Source organism: Haplochromis burtoni, unplaced genomic scaffold, assembly GCF_018398535.1.
Source record: "Haplochromis burtoni strain Fernald_Lab_line unplaced genomic scaffold, NCSU_Asbu1 Contig_69, whole genome shotgun sequence".
NCBI classification, from domain to species: Eukaryota; Metazoa; Chordata; class Actinopteri; order Cichliformes; family Cichlidae; genus Haplochromis; species Haplochromis burtoni.
In genome coordinates, this window is record NW_024582430.1 from 772908 (window position 1) to 794410 (window position 21503).

The 21503-nt window shown below is 46.0% G+C and overlaps 1 protein-coding gene across 2 annotated transcripts in view; it reads right to left on the minus strand.

The window, feature by feature from the left end:
* dok4 (docking protein 4) overlaps window positions 1–21503 on the minus strand; it is a 56814-nt gene that overhangs the window by 25979 nt on the left and 9332 nt on the right. The window contains exon 2 of one of the 2 annotated variants that reach the window (XM_005923998.2): window positions 2329–2661. In XM_005923998.2, coding sequence (XP_005924060.1) covers window positions 2329–2394 — 66 coding nt within the window. In that variant the 5' untranslated portion in view covers window positions 2395–2661. Of the gene's footprint in view, window positions 1–2328; window positions 5148–21503 lie in introns of those variants that run through there. The other variant, XM_042221542.1, reaches the window with a different exon arrangement.

The window sequence follows — 21503 nt, forward strand, 5'->3', positions numbered from 1 at the left end:
GTGACAACAGTGGCTAACAGCGAAAGGACTAACAGTGACCAACAGTGGCTAACAGCGACTAACAGTGACTAACAGTGACTAACAGTGGCTAACAGAGGCTAACAGCGACTAACAGTGACTAACAGTGACCAACAGTGGCTAACAGTGACTAACAGTGACTAACAGCGGCTAACAGCGGCTAACAGTAGAAAGAGACCGTACAGTAATACAGGTAAACCCCAACAATCAGAGTAGGAAGAACCTGGCCACAGCAGGAAGGAAAAACTCCCTTCTAACAGCAAAAAACCTCCAGCAGGACCATCCTTAGCTGAGTTCCCCTCTCCTTTGTTTGGAGTTCTGACCTTGATTATACTCAGTTTAGTGTTTAGGGTTTTTAGTCATAGTCTTGTCTCCCTGTTAGGTGTAAGTGATATATCAGAATCAGAATACTTTATTAATCTCTAGGGAATTTATGTATGTTATATCACTTCCTGTTTTATTTTGTTAACCCTTTCAGTTTAGTTTCTCCAGCTGTCTGCACCTGTGCTGTTCCTTGTGTATCTCTGTGTCTTCAGTTTCTGGTCTTCTTTGTTGGTGCGTTTGATATAAAATACTGTGATGCGTTTCGTTAGTTTGTTTTTCTGCTTTCGTGTTTTACCGTTTGGGCTGTTTTCCTGGGACTGTCTCCACTCACTCATTCAAAGTACATTTTGTGTTCACGTTGTGCCTCCCAGTGTTCAGGCTGCATTTCGGGTCTAGATCCGCACTCCACCACCACACAAACCTCTGACATCATCGTGTGAAATCAGGGATCCAGAAAAATAAAGACTCTCGCTTACACGCATCAAATCAGCCAATCCAAACATCTTCCAAACTTGTTATTCCAGTTAGTCGTTGCCGGATATTCCAGACCGGGATAAAATGCTGGCAGTGCTAAAGTTGACTTTGAATTTATTTTAAGATGACGTCCAGCAGTGCTGCTGGTTTTCTGATATTCAATCGGACCTAGAAACAAAGTGATCCTTTCCCAGCGTTTGTTCTGTGCACTGAAAAAGTTTGAACGAGCCAGCAGGAGCAGAAACCACCCACAGTTCCTCTCTCTGTCTCACATTTATGAGCAAGGCTTTAGAAAAACTCTGGAACAAACAGAGCGGTCAGTGTAGGTCAGGCAATAAAACTCAACAGCATTATTTCCCACAGGCCACATTTTTCTTTATATGCAATCCATTACCTGAGCTAAAACTTAAGGACGTGAAACTTTATTCGGGTAATATCAGAGTTCACACAGGAGTGGGAATTTCCTGCGTCCCCTCTGAGAGCTGTTCACTCAGCTCTGGGAGCGGCGATAGCAGCGCGACCATTATTTGAAGCGAGCCGGCGAACAGAACCTGACTTTAATTGATTTGCGTTCGTTCCATAATATAAGTCGTGCAGAGTTGAACTGTGCCGCCTACGCCGTCTGAATGCAACTCACTCGAATTAGCATTCTCCGTGCAGCTGACGTGGAGACGTGAAACTGGATCCCACAGCTGTGAGGAGACGCACTCTGTCTCCAAACCCAGTGGGAGCAAAGTGAGGCTGGACTGAGCTGCTTTTCCAGGACAGTAATATTCAAGGTGATGGTCAGTGCAGCGGGACAGCCTCAGGCAATGTCTGTATTTACACCCATACACAACTTCATCTACGGCCTGTAAGCTCCGGCTGAGCCCGGCAGGCCTGCTCACACCAGGCCGCTGAGGTTCATAAGTGGCCTGACATCATTAAGACATCAGCGTAAATCCAAAAACTACTCCTGTGTGACGGCACTCTGCTTCTGCTGCTGTCTGCAGCTTCTTTTGGGACCATTTGGTTTTTCACAGCTGTGAGCATCAAAAAACAAAAACCCTTCACTTCTCCACAGACGGCCAGAACAGGAAGTGAGAAAACAGGTGTTTATCAGCATGTCTCAGTTTCACAGCCACATCCATCGCGTCCACATCAAAGCACTATTTTTGGTTTTATATGTCTTCCTGCTCCTAAAGACCTCGACCCCATCGCTGTTCATACTACACCCATGTAATTATCTTAGAAAATACAAATAAGAAAACACAGCAATGATTACTGCAGACATTTTTCAGGGAAAATGAGCCAACAGAACTTTTTCTGTAGTTTTCTGTATTCGTGCTGACAGGTTTCTTTCATTTCTTTATCACGTAGAAAAACTGAGCCGTGCTGCTGAAGTTTCACTTCTTTTCCTACATTCGGACAGCTCAGGGATTAAATGTGCAGCTAAACATCTTTACACTGACACTGTTTCACCCGGCCCGCTGAAGATCATGTTTAAATGGAAGAGCTGAAACGCCCACTCACCCCCAGCTTGCGGCTGCGCATGCGTACGTAGCCCTGCTTGACGATGTCATTGAAGTTGGAGGCCATCTTTGAAGGCCGCAACACTGGAGACCATCCAGATGTTTCCTCCTTCACTCGTTCAGCTTCTGTCACTGACAGTCTGTCTGTCTTTTCTTGGACTTTTCCACTTGAAAGTAAAAAAACTGAACCTTTTCTTCGCCTGTCCTCTTTCACAAAACTCCCAACATCCTCCTCTCTCCTTCTCGTCTCCTCTGGCTGAGGTTCCTCTCCTTTTCGTCTTCCTTCCTTCTCATTCCTTCATCCTCAGACAGCTCATCTCTCCAGCTGGCATCTCTGAGAAATGGACCGACAGTAAGATGGAAAGAAAGAGGGAGGAGAAATGGATATATGTTCATTATTCATTGAAGAGCGAGGTGCACAACATTAACGTGCATTATTCATGCCGCTGGCACACACTGAACTCTGAGGGGAAGCATGCTGTGGGATTGTGCTGAATGTACAGTTTCCCGTGTGTCTGCTTGGATTTCAGTTTCCCTGTTTGATTGTTTGCGTTTCTGTGTGTGTGTGTTGCACAGTGACATAAAGGAAATCAGAGGAGGCAGCTTCTATTAGACGGCGCTGAAACCAGGAAATAAAAAGGTTGGAGCGTTGAGCGTTCTCTAATCAGAGCTCCGTTCGTCAGCCGGCTTCCATCGCGCTACATTTGCATTTCAAACGGCCCGACCTCCTCGTGCTCTCCGTTCAGCAGTCATTATGAGGTGACAGTGTAAACACAGCTCTGCCGTCCTCGGTCGTCTTCATTTGTCCCCGTGAAGCTGATTCAGTGTTAACAGTCACTGCTTCTATGTAAATGTGCAGTTGTACTCTCTCTGCAGCCGCCCACGACTCTGATTTGCTCACTGATTCAAAAACATGTGGTGTTTGATTTCTGCCGGCCAATTCATACTGACATACATATCTGGATATGTATCTGAGATAAAACGAGGCTTTGTGGAGCTCGTTATGTCACATATCATGTCTTTCTCCGTCTCATACTGAACGTGTATGTAAGGAACGACCATCGAGCAGCAAGACTCACGCAGGCAGAGACGAGTTCATATTTTTATTTATCGAAGCTTCAGCTCGCCAGCTTACACGGCAGCTGTGAAGCACAGCAAACCAAAGGGCTCTCTGACTGCTAATTATACCAGATAAGCCACGCCCACGATCCACAGGGGTGTCTCCACACGCCCCAATAAAGACAATCAGCCACATAAACCTTTATATATTATAATTTAGAATAAAACGATCACCCCAGTCTATTCCTAATCATACATTTCAAACATATCGACCTGTCTGCTGTCTGAAACGTGCACGCAGAGCTCTGATGCTCTCTTGGATGGCTGCTGTTTAATCACTTCGTGTTACGGCTGGGATGGCCGCTGTGTTTGTGGACCCAAACTGAAGTTTAACAAAAAGCGATCCTTTATCATAGCTGTCAGAAAAATGTAGGGAGGAGAAACAATGGTGAGAACTAAACTATGACCTAAACTGGTGAAGCTAAAGCTAGACATGAAAAAACGTGAACGTGAGCATGAACCCGGAAAAAACGAAACTTGAAAACATGAGATGAAGTCCAGGAAACAGGAGACCTGACGCTGAACGGAGGCAGACAGAGGACTTCAATACACAGCCAAGTGGAAACACAGCTGACACAGATGAACACCACAGGGGAAGCAAAAGGAAACACACTGGACATGAAAACACAAGACTTTCAAAATAAAACAGGAAACACGGAGAGATATAAACCGGGACACACAAGCTTGGTACGAAAGACAGAAGGAGGGAGGAAGCATGAGAGAGGAAGGGAGGATACAACACAGGGGACAAGGGAAGAGGGAACGAGACACGATGGGCGTACATGGGTGAACATGACGGGGAGACGGCGAGCTGAGACAACATGGAAACAAATATAACTAAACATCCAATCAGAGCAAAGAATAGCTAATGCTAACTAATAGAAATAAAACATTTCAAACAGGAAGAACTAAAAAGAAAATCACAACCTCAAAAAGCACCACAGTGACAGCGACATACATTTATTTTAAATGAAGTCTTTGGTGGTTTCTGTGTTAGTGTTTAGATTTGTGTATTTGCAGCATCCAGCTTCCTGTTTGCCGTCTCTTCTCTCGGCTGGGGTCCTTCGTCCTGTCTTACCTGGACAGCTGTGGTCTGCCTGTCTGCCTGCAGTTCTACTTCTCCCTCTGATCATCTTTATTGTCTCTCCCTGTATCTCGTTTCCTCAGCTGTCTCTGCTATAAAACAATCATATGAATGTTCCTGTCCCCTCTGTGAGTGCTGCTCTGTGGAGCACTGTGCTCCTCACTGAGTGTTTGTATTATTTTTCACACACAGGATGTGTCAGTCAGTAGTGTCAGCGACACTCAGGACAAAGACAAGCTGACTTCACGGTGTGCTCCAGTTTCAGATGTGACGGCCGTGTGTTTTTCAAATTAACCTGTGACCTCACACGAATGCAGGAGAACCGGTCTCACATCCAAACCTCGGCTCGGTCTGCGGATGGTTCGGGCGCAGGGGCGGGGAGGTGACGGGGAGGCGATGGGGTGTTTCATCTGCTGAGGCGGTAAACCGAGTGGGAAGCACAGCAGAATCGCACACGGACACATCTCCACAGAGCAGACACACTCAGCTCACTCAGTGCTGAAGCTGAGACACAATATAATACACTGCAGCACAAATGTATGCATTCATTCATGCACATGTGCAAACTGATGTGCACGCACGCCTGACTCTGTGTGTGTGTGTGTGTGTGTGTGTGTGTGTGTGTGTGTGTGTGTGTGTGTGTGTGTGTGTGTGTGTGTGTGTGTGTGTGTGTGTGTGTGTGTGTGTGTTTGTGTGTGTTTGCATCAGGGAGCAGTGGGGCAGACATTTCCCAGAGGGCTCAGTGGTAAATCTCCCTGACAACAGTGGAACAGAGACATTAAAGTTTAACAAGGGGCTCATTAATACACACACACTAACTACACACTACACACACAACACAACACACTACACCACACACACACACACACACACACACAGGCTGGCACAGAGGAGGAGAGGCTTATCATTACAGCAGTGTTGGTTTTATAAAGTGGCTCAGGCACAAAAGACAATTAAACACTAAACAAACAGAATATTTGTGCATGAAACACACACACACACACACACACACACACACACACACACACACACACACACACACACACACACACACAGGCTACAGGTGCATCAGGACAGATGGTAAAAAGCACATAAGAACCCTGTGAGCCTGTTAAATAAGTTGATCGTCTTATCAAATAAGACGATCAGCATGAAAGTGGATGCTGGCTGAGGGACCACAGCTCTGAGCTCGCTCTCGCTCTCCTCTTTCCCCCTCAGACGGCCCCGCCCCTCCCTGAGCCTGCTTCAGTTTCTTCCTGTTAGAAGAGTTTTTCCTCCGTACTGTTGCCGGGCGCTTGCTCATCATGACCAATCTTTCCGCTCTCCTTGCTTGGAGACCCTGAGGCTGATTCAGAGTCTCGGGTTATCCCAACGATCGTGTCAGGTAGACTGTGCCAACCACCACACCACTGTGCCGCCCTGCGCATGCAACGTACATTAAAGTATTTTTGCTAACAACTACAAATGGAGCCGCTACCAGAACGATCTGAGACAGTCTTGACGGGTTTGTTCACTTCATTGTTTTAAAGGAAAGAATAAAACTGTCCCATCTACACAAACTGTAATGATGCAGAGCTGGGTGGGTTGGGTGCTAACAGTGGCACGTCAACAACAAAAGAAATTTATCATTTTCTCACAGATTTAAAATAATTCAGCTTCAGTTTCGGCTCCTTGAGTCTGTTAAACAGGCTCAGATGTTCTCCGAGCCTGAGCCTGCGACAGTCAATATTTTATTGGAAACTGCAGTTGTTCCTGATTTTCATCGTAATTTGATGAAATCTGCAGGCGGTGGAAAGGTCCCGGTGCGCGGCCTCCGGCCTCTTCCCGCACAGAGACGCGTGCGCTCCATCCGGCCTTCCCATCTGAAGCTCGCAGCTCAGCATCCTCCTCTTCAGCCCACTGAAACCAATCAGAGTCTCTGTGGACATCGGAGAGCTGTAATGCTAATGTAAGCCCCACCCTTTATTGTGTTTAATCACCTCAACATGAAAATGATAAGGAAGTCTGTCAGTAATATAAACAAGTCTTTATTTCACCGGGATAATCCACCCAGGATTAATTCCACATCCCAGGAAACTCGTGGATCATTAACATCAAATATTGATTTTTCTACTTCTTAACAGCAAAAACACAAAAGAAAAATTAAATGTTTACAAATGTCTTCACTTTGTGCAAGTTTAATGCTGAGATCGGCGACTGGCTGTGCTTCCTGCAGACGGAAACAAGTCACTTCCACAAAAACCTCACTTTAGATGAACGACATTTAAACAGGAAAATAAGCAGATGAAGGTCAGAGGCCAAATATATGTATGAGTAAAGGAACCGTATAGAAATAAATGTCCAACCTTTGCTTCTTTGAGTGTTTTTAAATGTTTTTTTCTTTTCTATGAAATGTATTTATGAGACAATAAGACTGTAACTTATATGAAACACCGTCTATGATTTTTATGTTTGTTTGTGCTGCGCAGAACATAAAATCTTTCCTGAATATGAAATTTACTGGAGGTCCAACAGGATGAACAGGAAGTCAGACGCCTGAGCTCAGACTACAAAACAACATCTGGGCCCAAAAACTGAAAACCAAAAATGAAATTTTGAATGTGAAGAATATTAAAAACTGATTTTAACCTCATTTTATACATTTTTAACCTTTGTTTATATTCACTGCATAACTAGAAGTTCATTTCTATTGAATATTTACATCTTAATATTGCTGGAGGACTTCCTGTAATCAGAAGAACTAACTGCGTCCAAACGTGCTTCGCCTGCACCGTCAGCATCAACACATCTGAGCTGTGATCGTTTTTAAAAACACACAGACGCACAAAGAGCCTGTCGAAGCACGCCGGAGATTACGAGGGCCTGACATCGATTCCCTGATGTAGCCTTATTGATTGCACGGTGGCCCTTCCTGCGTGCATGTGTGTGTGCGTGTGTGTGCATGTGTGCTGTGCTGTGTGCTGTGTGCGTGTGTGTGTGCACGTGTGTGTGCATGTGTGTGTGCGTGCACGTGTGTGTGCACGTGTGTGTGCTGTGTGTGTGCATGTGTGTGTGCATGTGTGTGTGCATGTGTGTCTGTGTGTGCACGTGTGTGTGCATGTGTGTGCGCATGTGTGTGTGTGTGTGTTATCCTGCAGAAGCCTGCAGCTCTCACATCAACACACCGGCGTGCTCAGGGAGGGAAGCGTTAAAGATCTGAGTATTGTTGTCGAGCAGAGTGTGATGCACTGATGCAGACGCATCTGTCACGACTCGTGTTCAGACTTCTTAGAGTATGTCGGAGGATCTTCACACAGAGAACAACATCAGAGGCTGTCGCTGCACATCAGTACTGAGATTTCTGCTCACTCTGAGAGGACAGCTTCCACTGGCAGACGCTTTCGTGGTCTTTGTGTCAGTCCTTCATCTGCTCCATCGCTGACTCTGAGATTTCTCCTGGTTTGTGTGACTTCTCTCTGGACCTTCCTGTTATCCTTTCAGTTTCCCACTTCCTGTTTTGTTTTGAAGGTTTAAATCCTGGTGTAGGCACAGACATGCTGCTCTGATAACTGTGCTCACGCTGTAAATCACAGCTACATGAACTAATGACACACCAGTCAAAACGTTAACTACAGCTGGTGTACACCTCAGTTCCCGCCTCTTACACTTTGCGCTGGCGTAGCACGTCAGTAAATCTGGCCCGTAGCGTACTACGTTAAAGCGCGACATATTTGTCCTGACCTGCGCCCTCTTATCCCCTCCCTCTGTGTCCTTCCCTCTCTCACTGATGTTCACCCGTGTCTTATCATCCTCAGGGCGTCTCTCCTGTTTCTTGTCCTGGAGTCTCTCTCAGAGCTTTTGAAATTGATCACTTATGGATTGTTTACGCTGCGGCCTGGCCTCAGCCGCCCTCTCTCTTGTTTACAGCGAGTAATAACGCGCCGTCTCTTCAACTGTCTGTTTTTCTGCACTCGATCTCACAGCAAACACGACACAAAGAAGCTTCAATATTTTGTTCCTTTCAAAAAATCTGGCAGCAACTAAATCGCCAACAGGCTGACATTTGTTATGTGTGTGTGTGTGTGTGTGTGTGTGTGTGTGTGTGTGTGTGTGTGTGTGTGTGTGTGTGTGTGTGTGTGTGTGTGTGTTTAACTCTCCTACTGTGTGTTTTTCCTTCTCGGGCTGGCACTAGTGTACATCAAAGATCACATTTGGCCAGCATGTCAGGCTGCACACACACACACACCTAATAAAATTACTCACAGTGAGCCGGGCCGGCACACTCGCACAGCCACCTGTCTCTCCAGCCTCTCGCCTGCAGAGAAGTGACTCATGAAATCAGTCGGGCAATCAGCCTCCTTTCCTGCACGCCTGTCTCCTCGCCTCCTCTTCTTTCACACACACACGCACACACACGCACACATGCACGCACACCTTCCACCTCCTTGGTTTTCCTTTCTATTCTGATCTTTTCTTTTCTTCTGAACACAATCTGCATATCTACAGGACGTCAGGTGATTAATCTAAGAGCCTGCATGAGTTCTGACACGCACGAGGCCTCGATATCATCTGGACTGTTCTCGCTGCGTTTATCGATCCTTGTCTGGATAACGGCAAAGCCCACCCTGTGGAGTGGAAATGAGATGAAAGATAGAAGAAGAAAGATGAAGGAGCTGCTGTTTGTGCAGACAGCTGAGAAACGGTGACAGCGCCACGGAGCTGTGAAGATATTTGTCTCTACTGGTCCGACCTGACCCCGAGTTAAATCTGCAGCCGTGGCAGAAATCAAGTTTGTCTGAGTGCACGTGGATGCAGGCCTGCTGGAAAGGGAGTCTGTGTTCTTAATGAGTGTTATGAGTCCGTAACACCGTAACATTACGCAACACTCCATAGCATCACATTACATTCATTACGCAGCTGTGTCTGTCCAAACCAGCGCACAGCTCTTCATGAGAACTGTTGCCAAAGTGCTTGCTCGTCGGGGCTTTCTTTGTATTATTGTAGCGTCTTTATCTTACAATACAAAGCGCCTTGAGGCGACTGTTGCTGTGATGTGGCGCTGTGTAAATAAAACTGAGTGGAATTATAAAGCATGGACATTTCTATGCTTCTGTGTTTGTACAGTTAGAACTGTAAGTGGCCTCTAATGTGACAGAAGGACACGACACAGTTCATTTCCCAAGCTCACAATTGCCTCGTCTGCAGTATTTTAGCGAGGAACGAACAGACTGACGGCTCCGGCGTCGGAGCAGAGGGAGAAACGACGCTGCATTTCAGTGTGTGCAGGATCTCTCACTGAGCCGAGGACCTGAGAGCGAAGCTGAGCCTTACTGAGCAGCTCTGGTTAGGAGGAAGATGCTCTCCGGTCTCCCTCAGGCTGCATCACCGGCAGCCTCAGTGAACGCCTTCTAACATTTACAGTCTGTTTATCTGCTTCCTGTTTCACTTCATCCCACTGTGAGCGAAATGACAAGCGCTTTAATTCCTATTTGCTCTTATGTTTTATGCAAAGAGTTGTTCATTTATTCATCCGTCCTGCTGCCATGACGAGCACTGAAACGCACACAGACAACAGTAAGACATGAGAGCAGAGCTTGTGAGCCTCCCCCTAATTCTTGGATTTAAAATTAGTAGTCACAGCAATAAAGCTCATTTTGCCTGTGGCATTTATGTCTGTGTATGATTTACTGTCAGTTCTAACGTATGAGGAACCGAGTTTTTCTAACAGGTTCCAAACTGCAGCCCAGCGTTAGGATAAATCCTGATATACTCACAAAACGCAACATATCAAAATACCCACATACAACTCAATGCTCTTCATAGTCACTGATTTTAGCCTTGATGCCCCAAATCCTGACTTTGCCTATTTTAATTACATGTAATTTTGTAAAATAGGAATTTGAATGGATCTGATCAAATGAGGTTTACTTGATTTTCATACATTCGGTTTACAGCGGTCAGTCTCCCTGAAGATTAAACATTATAGTAAATAATCCTTTGATCATAATCGTTGCCTCGTGTTTATTCAGGGTGAAAAATAATTTTTCGAGTGTGGCCACGTACCATTTAGATCTGTAATCAACAGTAAAATGCTTCGAAAACATGAATCTGAGGCTGAAATGAGAACTTTACGGCTTTTATATCTTTGTTTAAACCGTTAGGCTGTTAGGTTATCAAAGCAAAATACCCCAAAATCTCAATACTGACCAATGCATAGAGAAATATTTCTGTCTGCACGACTCTGTCTCAAGCTAAAATAGGATTTTTTTTAGAAATTTAAATTAATATTATTCTGAAATACTGTTTAACGAAGGACAAACAGGCAAAGACTTCATAAAGCTAGAAACAGCCGTGATTGGTTGGCCATAACTGGAGGAAGAAGGACTGTTAAGCTATCAGCTAATGCTACTCAGACTGATTACCAGTCTGCCTCCAAAGACCGTACACGAACATCACTCAGGCACAGGTGGATGCTAATTGTAGCTCAATAACATTCAATGAAATCATTGAAGTTCACTGTGCACCAAACCTGGAGCTCCGCCTTCTTGGACGGTCTGTTAGTACAGTAACAGGTCCAGTTCAGGTGAAGCTAGCAGACAGCTAGCAGCTACACCCACCTGTGTCCATAGCTGGCGATTTTTTGTTTTTATGGGCCGATGGATTTTTTTTTTTTTTAAGGAAGGGTATATATAATGAAAGGTGTTGGATTGGCCAATTGGTCATGATCGACTCTGGGCTGGACCAATTACAGCCGAGGAGGCCGGATGCACCCCCCCCTTGTTTAGCAATCACGTGATTTTCGCGCATTGCATGCCGGGAACTCGTGGCAAAACAATCCAAGTACCGCATCAAATGCAAGCATTTGCAGCACCGCAAAACGTTCATTCTCCGGTTCCAATACCTTCTTGTTTTTTCTTTGCCGCACAAAAAAGGAATGTACAAAACAAAAGGAGAACAATGCCGGTCCGTACAAAGACAGACTCGACGAAAAGACAAAGAAAAGATACGAGGAAAAAATCAAAGGAGTGAAAGGGTCAGACCCTTACGAGCACACAGACGTTAGCGTGCTGCCCAACTTTCACCACGCTCAGATTTATAATTATACGGTTCTTGGAGTGAGTGCATACACTCATGAAGTTTAGTAACTTCAGGTCACTGCAACAAGCCCAGGTACAGTTTACCGACGGATGGGTGCAGGACCTTGAAATGCACCGTGTACGAAAAAAGGTAAGTTTACCAGTCTCACAAATCGTCTTCATAAATACACATTCGTTAACCGTTTATTAATATAACCTTTGAGCTCAACGGTAATTAATTAGTAGTGGAAATAATTTCTGGTAGCATCACAGAAATGTAGCAGTGACAATAATACTGTATGTTACAAATATACAAAACAACTGTTTTATCCTGTGAATAAAAGTATGTTTTTGTCAATGTACCATAATAACAGAAGCGAAATGCAATATTGTGTCAGGACAATTCACTATTTATGCACAATAAATAAAGGAGCATAGCGCGACAATTTCTGTTCAGCGCCAGACTTGCTTGTAACCTATATCACCAATTATGTTAAGAAAAATGACGCATTAATACTACAAAACTCTGACCTGAAAGCCTGCGTGCGCTAGTACCTCTTGCCACAAGTTCCCAGAATCCTTTGCGGTTTTACCCCTGAATGACGTCACATTTTCAATCTTTATCCTGGTGGGCCGGTCTCTGGTCAAAATGCCCGGGCTGATTTTTTGTCCCAGTCCAGCCTTGGCTGTGTCACCATCCGCCTGTCAGTCACAGAGGCCACGCCCCTAATAATGCAAACTTTAAGCCTTAATACAATTTAAACATGTGAGTTATAGAAACATCCTCCCCTGTACAGCTGGTATGAAGGAGGGAATGATCCACAGAGACCAAACAGTGTATCAGGCTGCAAACATCAACATGGTCATTTCTGCTGGAAAGTTTTAACATGGGAGTCTATGGGGACCGACTCACTGCTGCCTCTGCTGGACGTCAGAGGAAGTCCAGGTTTCAGTGTTTCAGCATGAGTGTTTTTGTATGTCTGATATTAAAAAAGTAAAATAAGGAGGGCTGGTACACGAGCTCGCTGAAGACGTAACAAGACGTGATGATGAGAGCGAAAAAGAGCATGACATGGAAAAAAAGACGAACTCGGAGTGGGGAGGTCGGATATTAAAGAGAGAAATTCAGATACTCCTCTTTCCTCTCTCACCCTCACCCTCACCCCTCTCCCCAGGACGGCCCAAGGCTAACACTTGGGAAAGCGTCAGTCTGTCTGCTTATAACTATCTGTCACAGATAACGATGGGATAAACACACACACACGGAGAGGGGCCACAGACAGAGAGACGCTCCGTCTCCAGTCTCATATCAGATGGTGACGCGCACACATGACCAACACTCCGCCACGAGCGCTTTGAGCCATCTTTCACGAGGCGACGCGTCACACTTCTTCACTTCAGAGAAAACGCGACAAACAGCTCGCAGCTCTCCCGGCAGAAGCTGAGATGTCTGAATTCATCGTTGGCCCGAGAAAACACACAGGCAGCACTGAGGAAGAAAAAATAACTGCATTCGCCTGAAGAGATGTGATTTGGTCAGCAGGACTGATGACACGTTAGGACGTTAAACCTCCCCAGGCCGGTGTATAATATCAGTGTGCAGCACAGAGCGCAGTGACGGTGACAGCAAAGTACCAATTATGTTCGTTCGGTCGCTCGTTGTGACGTCGCCGGCTCTGCAACAAGCAGAGACGTGTCGATGCAGAGCAGCTGCTGCAGGGATCTCATCCAGGCCTTTTCTGTTAGTGTCCCCTTCACCGTAGAAACACTTTGCTGCAGGCTGGAAGAGTCATGCTAACCTCTGACACGCACCTGGCCACCAGCAGCACAGACAGGAGTAACCTGTGATGTACAAACATTTGTGGATCGGCTCAGATCTGGGCTGCGCACATTTTGCTATCTAGGTTAGTCTGAGACATCCTCGCCTTTTTTAAATGTCAGGGTTTTTCTTAATTGCTTCTTCCTGCCTGCCTTTTTAAGTGCACCTGTGCACGTGTTCACGTCCCAGTTAACCTGCTTATCTGGGTCACGGTCGGTTCCTTCGACGTGACTCTCACCTAAGTCGCGATGGGCACGCCCTCGCCCGGGATCAGGGGTTTGGAGCACCGAGGTTTAATCTGTAGCGTCCCTGATATTTGATGTGCAAACTGTTTTTGTAGGTGACAAAGTGTCTCGAGTTCATTTCACTCCACGTTCGTGTTTCTCCCGCTGCTCCCTGTGCCGAGAACAGCCCCGACCAGCGGCTCGATTTCGTGCCGCTGAACCTGAGATAAACGAAATGTTTCATTCATGAGGTGACTTTTCCACGACAGCGTCGCCGCTGGATGTAAACAAGCTGACATTTTCTCACCTGTGAATCATTCCCGCTCTCACTTTTGAAGACAAATGTCACCAGGAGCTGCTGGAAGCAGACGATGTGCAGAGCTCTGCGTCTGACAGCGACGATTTGGTTTCATGTTTTTAAGTGAATTATCAACCCTCCACTCTGCTTCCACTCAACTGCTGCCAGCCTGTGTTCATACAGTCACGCATAATAGAGCTTCAGCCTGTCCGGCACTTTTATTGGCAGATATTCGCAGTGAGCCCTGAAATGAAAACTAATTCTGAAATGCTGAAAACAAGTGGCCAAACTGTCCCGAACAACACATGATAAATAATTTACACCAGTGATGATAAATAAAGTTTGAGTGCACACAAGCTGGAGGAAAGATTCTTAAATCTGCTGAACATTTCTAATTACTAACATAACGCCGCACACAGCACGGTCAACCTGTTACATCAACACTCTGAAAGGACCTGATATAATGTTGGTATTAAGCATTGTGTCTGTGTGGAGAAACTTTGGTCCTCCAAGTATAATTTGAACCATTTCAGTGAAGAACTTCCTGCAGGTGAGTCAGCTGATACGCTGTTCAGAGTAACCTCACAGAGCTGCTAACTACAGAGGGGATTTCCGGCTCTTCAGGTTGTTTTGTTGCTTTAATTAATTTATTATTAACAACAATATGAAGTTTATAACAGAAACTCTGTCGCTCGCTCTCCGTCTTTCACTCACACACACACCATCAACTTTGCTACATCGCTAATGAAAAACATGATCAGGCAGCTGATTTCATATGAACTATTTTCACGGTTGTTGTGGTCGTGATAATTTTGTGAGGCCACATCAAAAAGGCCCGGATGAGCCATAGTTCTACAAGTTGTGCCTCCATCGCTTGTGTCCAGATCACACGCCGCCGTGCTGCTCCGTCTTTTCACTGACACTTGTGTTTGCGCGTGAGAAGCTGCGGAGACAGCCTCGCTACCAAGCGATTGATGATCGGGAGCTGGTCGTGAGGTGTCAATCGCGTCTCGTTACCCCACGTATACTGCACGACGCACGATGAAGGCCAAAATCGGGCCGATCGCCAAAACGGTCGCACGACTCAAAAATCGGCTCAAAATGGGCCAAAAATCGCACAGTGTGAGCCCAGCACAACAGCTCCAGACCCGGAGTAACCTGTTTCGCCTGGTTCCATCCCTGAAGTCCTGGAAGTTAAGCAGTCATTTTACAGCATCCTGCAGTGCACACAGAGAGCATTACACATCCAAAGCCAGTTTCACACTAACTCAGGGGTGTTGGACTCCAGGCCTCGAGGGCCGGTGTCCTGCAGGTTTTAGATCTCACCCTGGGTCAACACCTGAATAAAATGATTAGCTAATTAGCAGGCCTCTGGAGAACTTCAAGACATGTTGAGGTCATTTAGCCATTTAAATCAGCTGTGTAGGATCAAGGACACATCTAAAAGCTGCAGGACACCGGCCCTCGAGGCCTGGAGTTCGACACATGTGCAGTAACTGCACATTTAAAAAAAAAAAAAAAAAACTGCACTGCACAGCACAGAAAACCTGGTTAGTGTTAGTTTGGCTTCCCAGGCTAAACGACCAGTCTCTATAAATGACACACGCAGGCTGGCTGGTCGCTACAAACAAACGGAGAGCCGAGGCCTGAGACGACGGCTCCGCCGGAGCACCTGCACAGCTGGAGCTGAGGGCAGACTCAGCTTCACTTGCTGCAGCCCGGCCCACAGCAGCGGCACCGCCCGGGCATCGGCTCCATTTGTGCCGTTTCTCTGGCAGCAGCGGCCTCGGTCATCAGGCTGTGATCCGCCTCCATCACGTTCATTCGCTGTAAAAATTAAACAGCAAATTGGTTTTGTGTCTTGTTCACTGCTGTGATGGCGTAACCTTCACGCTGGACACTTTCAATGACTAACAGGTCGAAGTGCATCTTTATTATCCTCATGCCTACGGACATGGAAAACACTCATATACATGCCGACAGCTAGTTTAAAGCCTGAGCTTTAGCATTTCAGCTGATGCTGGTAGTTGAGCAGGAAGGACGATGGAGTGCCGAGCTGTCAGCCAACTTTATTTATCAGTGTGCGTGCACAGACTGCATGGGAGCAGCAAGCAGACACACACACCTGCTAATTAGTCCCCAGTAACATCCAATTAAAATCCTAGAATTGAGACCTGAGACCTGGGCAACGTAGCAGCCACACAAACTCAGTGAACACAGCAAGAAACTGTTGTTTTCCCAGACTGTCAGTGGAGGAGAAGCTCACCAAATCAAGTCTGCAAAGATGAGCCGCAGACTTTGCACTTGTTCTGAAACATGAGATACATGATGCACTGAGTCAAGACTCAGGAGGGAGGAGTTATTCCCAAAGCTTCCTAACAAGACTTTGTTTTTTATTAAAGCAAATAAAATGCGTCCTGAAACCCTGCAGGACTCCTTTAGTTAGTTAGCGTCCTTCTGCACAGATAAACTTCAGTTTACACGATTGTTTTGGAACCTTTGGATTAAACACACATAAGGTGAATAAGGCAGCACAATGCTGTTTCCTGTTGGTGGCTTATTTCCGTTTTCTTAGGACAAAACCCTGATTTTGATTTTCTAACCATTAAAGTGCTTTCATTTATTTAGATTCTAAATGTTCTTCAATCAGCTGAAGACCGAGTTTATCAGAAATGGATGAATGATCCAAGGTCACTTCAACATCTGGAATCACTGCAGCATCACACCTGCTCTTTAAAACATTCAAGTTTCATGTAAAACTACAACAGCTTATTACCGCATGTGACTGCACATTGAGCACTAACTTGACCTTGAAGGACAATTTATAAATTACACCAAGTTTAAGGAGTCGCACGAGTCTTTAAAACATGTTGAGGTTGCTGAAATTCTGTCCCAGTTCAAATCATTTCTAAGTAAAATATCTATAATGGATTTAAGATCATGCTTAGAGGCCAAAGCAGGTCTGAAACAGCTGACCTTATTTGTTACTTTGATGGCTAAAACCTCAAATATCGTTCCTTAGTATTAAGCAGAGCTAACAAGGTTTGGTATCTATGACAACCCCACCTTGATCACCCGTACAGATGTTGTGAAGGGAGACATGATCCACAGACCAATCAGTTTGTGTATCAGGCTGTAAACATGTTTACTCTGCTGGAAAGTTTTAACATGGGAGTCTATGGAGACCGACTCACTGCTGGAGCCTCTAGTGGGCATTTGAGGAACTGCAGGTGTCCCCACATTAGTGGTGGCTGCATTTTCAGCCTCAGAGGTGCTTGACTGAAATAATTCTCTTTATCACATTCGACTATTTTTCATAAATAGAAAAGGGCTTCAAAAACAGCATGAATGATGAAACAATACAAACAACTGAAGATCAAAACACAATCAGAGGAGCTGCAAAACATCCATGCACACACACACACACACACACACACACACACACACACACACACACACACACATGCACACACACACTCAGCACACACACACACACACCACACACACACCACCACCACCACACACACACACACACACACACACCACACACACACACACACACACAGGTCACAGTGGGTAGCACTGACTCCTTGGCAACTGCTGCTGTCTGATGAGGGCTTTCAAAGTTCAAGGCTACTGAGGGACGTGCCTTTATTCGGACTGCATGGAGGAAGGATGGAAAGAAGGAATCTAGGAAGTAAAAAAGGATGGAGGAAGAGGGTGTTGGCCAGCGAACACCATCTGCCTGCGCTGTGATGGACCACTGAGCTGTCCACAGATATTAGACACCTGCTGTCAAACACAAACAGGTGGAGAGGAGGATCGAAGGAGAGGTTTGTTTTACACAACATACAGACGCAAAGGCATCTCGCGCACACACACACACACACACACACACACACACACACACACACACACACATGCACACACACACACACACACGCACACGGCTGATTAACCTGTCCATGTTCGGATCATCATCGCCGTTCTGGACCAAAGACAATCAGAGGCTGTAATCGGTGGTTAAGCTGCCGTCTCTCCGTCACTTATTACGAGTTTCCACTACAACAAAAACACGTGAATCATCAGTGACGTCCACATCGATTCTGACACGAGGCCAGCAGTCACACTCTCCCGCTTTCTTTATTTCCCTTCACCTCATTGGCTGCTTTATTGGCACCAGATGAGGGCTTCATAAATTAGCAGAGTGGCGAGGAGACTAAATCAATGGTTATAAACCATCAGGCGCTGAAGGGACGGCTGGAGTTGAAGTACTTTTCCTTTAACGTTGACCTCCACGTTCTCCAGGCGTCTGCTGGATAATGAAGCTTTCTATCAAGAGCATCATGAAAGGAATCAAACGTCTAACCTGCTTCAGCTCTCTCAGAAAACGAATGGATGGCTTCTCTGCAGCTCGGTACCGTCAACGTGGAATTTCCCATTTCAAATGCACAATGGAGCTCCATGCAGGTAGGAGCTCAAATGATTTTATAGTCTATTAATTGCATCGTTTTGCTGTCATAACTGGGATAATGATGACACTGTGGGAGCGGGGCTCACCATATCACGTCTCAGCTGAGCAGGAGTGGTCCAACTCTGAAAGTACTGAAAGACATGAACACCAACCTACGTGCTGCAGCTGATGCTCACCTGTGACTCCCTGATATGCTGATGAATCCAAACAATAAAGCTTTTTTAAGGGTTATAATGGCGACAAATGCACTGAAATTATTCTGCATGTCTGCAGAGTTTAACACAAGACAAATCTGTTAGAGCAAAAACTGAAAGGAACATTTTATCTTCAGTGGTTCTTAAAGAACTGAAGACAAAAAGAAATTCACCTACATTATCCCACTGATCTCTAAACATGAAGCCCAAACCGAGCGCTCGGCACACTTCGTTTTGTTTCGTGTTTGACGGATTTTAGCTGCTGTCGTCACGGTGATATAGTGGCCAAACTAGACCTGCGAGACGGCCACCAATCTGAAGATCAGAAGTTCTGTCATCACTCTGAATGCACAGATACGGAGCCACAGACAGGAAGAGATACTGCAAAGTGTTTCTGCTACATCAACTTTGAAGTGCGTCAGTGTCACCGCAGGAAGCTCTACAGCACAGGCAAACGACATCTGTAACAACACTTTGCTTTTATTTTCTTCTGTGAAAAGTAACCGTTGAAACACGATGTGAGATTTAAAGAAACAACAACAAAACGACAGAGTCGTCATTTTGCCACCGTGATGTTCAGGCTGCTCCGAGCTGGCTGTTTGATGCTCTCGCTGTGACGCCTCGTGTGGCCCAAACCGAGGCTCTGTGAGGGACGCATAAATTCAAGCATTTCAATGAACCACACATGTCTGGCCTGTTTCACAGTCTGAAACCTACAAATACGCGATCGCAGCCGCTCACTTTCTGTCATCATACGCAGGAACTTCACAGTTTCACCTCAGTCTTTGTGCCAAACCAATGTGCACAGGTGCCGTTACAGAGACGAGACAGTTATGAATCTTCTGATCTGACTGCAGAATTTAAAAAAACAAACATGCATATTTTCCCAAATGTCTGAACATTGCTTTCCATTCTTTCCTTATCTGCAGTCACGCTCCAGGAGAGACTCAGACACTCGGGCAGCAGCTGCTTTATCGGCTCATCAGCACCACGTGTGCAGAAAAATAACGACTCGATTATGCTGCGACCGCAGTTTGTGCGAGTCCACGCCGCATTAATGTAATAATCAACGACTGCTTCGCTCCAAAACACAACCACCAGAAGCAGATCGCTGCCAGGATAACCGCGCAGAGACTCCAACGCGAGCACGCAGCCCACACCCGGCGCTCTCATCCCCGCTGTCAGAGTGTGACAGGCCGTGACTCAGCAGCACCGAAGGTGATCGCACACTTCAGCCACAGAAACACGACAGAGCCAACAAAAAGGAGCACGGGCGAACAGCTGCAGCATCGTTGCCCTCTTTCATTCATCTTTGCAGTTCTATGGAGACACAGCGTGTAACCACCACAACATCAGACATCATAGACTTACTTACACTTATGTAGTGCTTTCTTACTCAAAGCGCTTTAGACTACGAGTCTCATTCACTCAGTCGTCTAAGCAGCTCATCTAACATTCACATACTGTGATGCATTGTGGGCAGCTCAGTTATCCAATGATACTTGGACACGTTCTGATTGGTAGAGAACCTACTACATGCAGCAAAGCACTGAGACCTGCTGAAGCTCCTGGTGCTCACAGTCTGTGCTGATGATGATGGCTCGGAGCTCCGCGGTCGTTGACCGTTACACACCAAGTCATGGTCATGACTGAGCTGCTGCGGTCCTGAAACAGCTTCGTTGTACAGTGAGCTCTTCAGAACAACTCACTCCTCCACAGACGTTCGTAAAGTCAGAATTAAGAGGTGTGGCCTGATGCTTTTCTCTCAGTAAAACCAGAGCTCCGCCTTCTTTAACGGTCTGTTCGTGCAGTGACCTCACAGCAGCCATATTATTGGTCACATGATGTCGTTAAAAATGCTCCAAAAGGCTCCAACAGCACAAACACGATGCTGAGGTCCAGCTCAGGTGAAGCTAGCAGCTACAGCTGCCTGTGTCACATCCACCCGCATGTCAGCAAGAGCAGCTGACGACCCCCCAGCAACCTTTGGTCACTAGGGAAAGGTGCGTCTCCCACGACAGGTAATCAGAGATCACATCAGGACATTTTCAAATCAAAAGTCTCAGACGTGAAGCATCATTTCATAAACACCCTCTCATTAGCTCACATTGATTCATTTCAGGTGCAGATGAAATATACATCACACTGCTGCTCTGTTCACTCGCTATCAAAAAAAAAGAGAACGATTTATTATCAGCTGAGTTCTGTCACATGCAGGCTGATACAACACCAGCCAATCAGAAATCAGTTTGACACCGAAGACAGCCAGCCAGCAACCTTCCATCCATCACTGGGAGGAGGGAGTGTCTGCCACACACACACACACACACACACACACACACACACACACACACACACACACACACACACACACACAGACAAAGCACACACACACACACACACACACACACACACACACACCCACACAACACACACACACACACACACACACACACACGCAAGCACACACACACACAAGACATACCACACACACACACACACACACACACACACACACACACACACGCACACACAACACACACACACACGACACCCAGACACACGCACACACACACACGCACAATGACCTGCTTAAAGTGATGCTCTCTGAGGAATGAAATGAGTAAACTCACAACACACGAGGACTTTTTTGTCCTCTGAGGCTGTCTCAAAGGACGAGGGTGATTCTGCTCTCTCCTTCCTGTCAGCTGTTCTATGAGAAGACCCAAACCAGCAGCTCTTGCCTGCTTCTTTCACTCAAGCATCCTTTTGGATTTTACAATCAAATACATTTAAATGTTAGCACACATCAAAGTCTGACTGATGCAGAAAAACACCAGTCAGGATGTAAAACTGATGAAACAGACAAAACCACCTCCATCCATCCATCCATCCATCCATCCATCCAT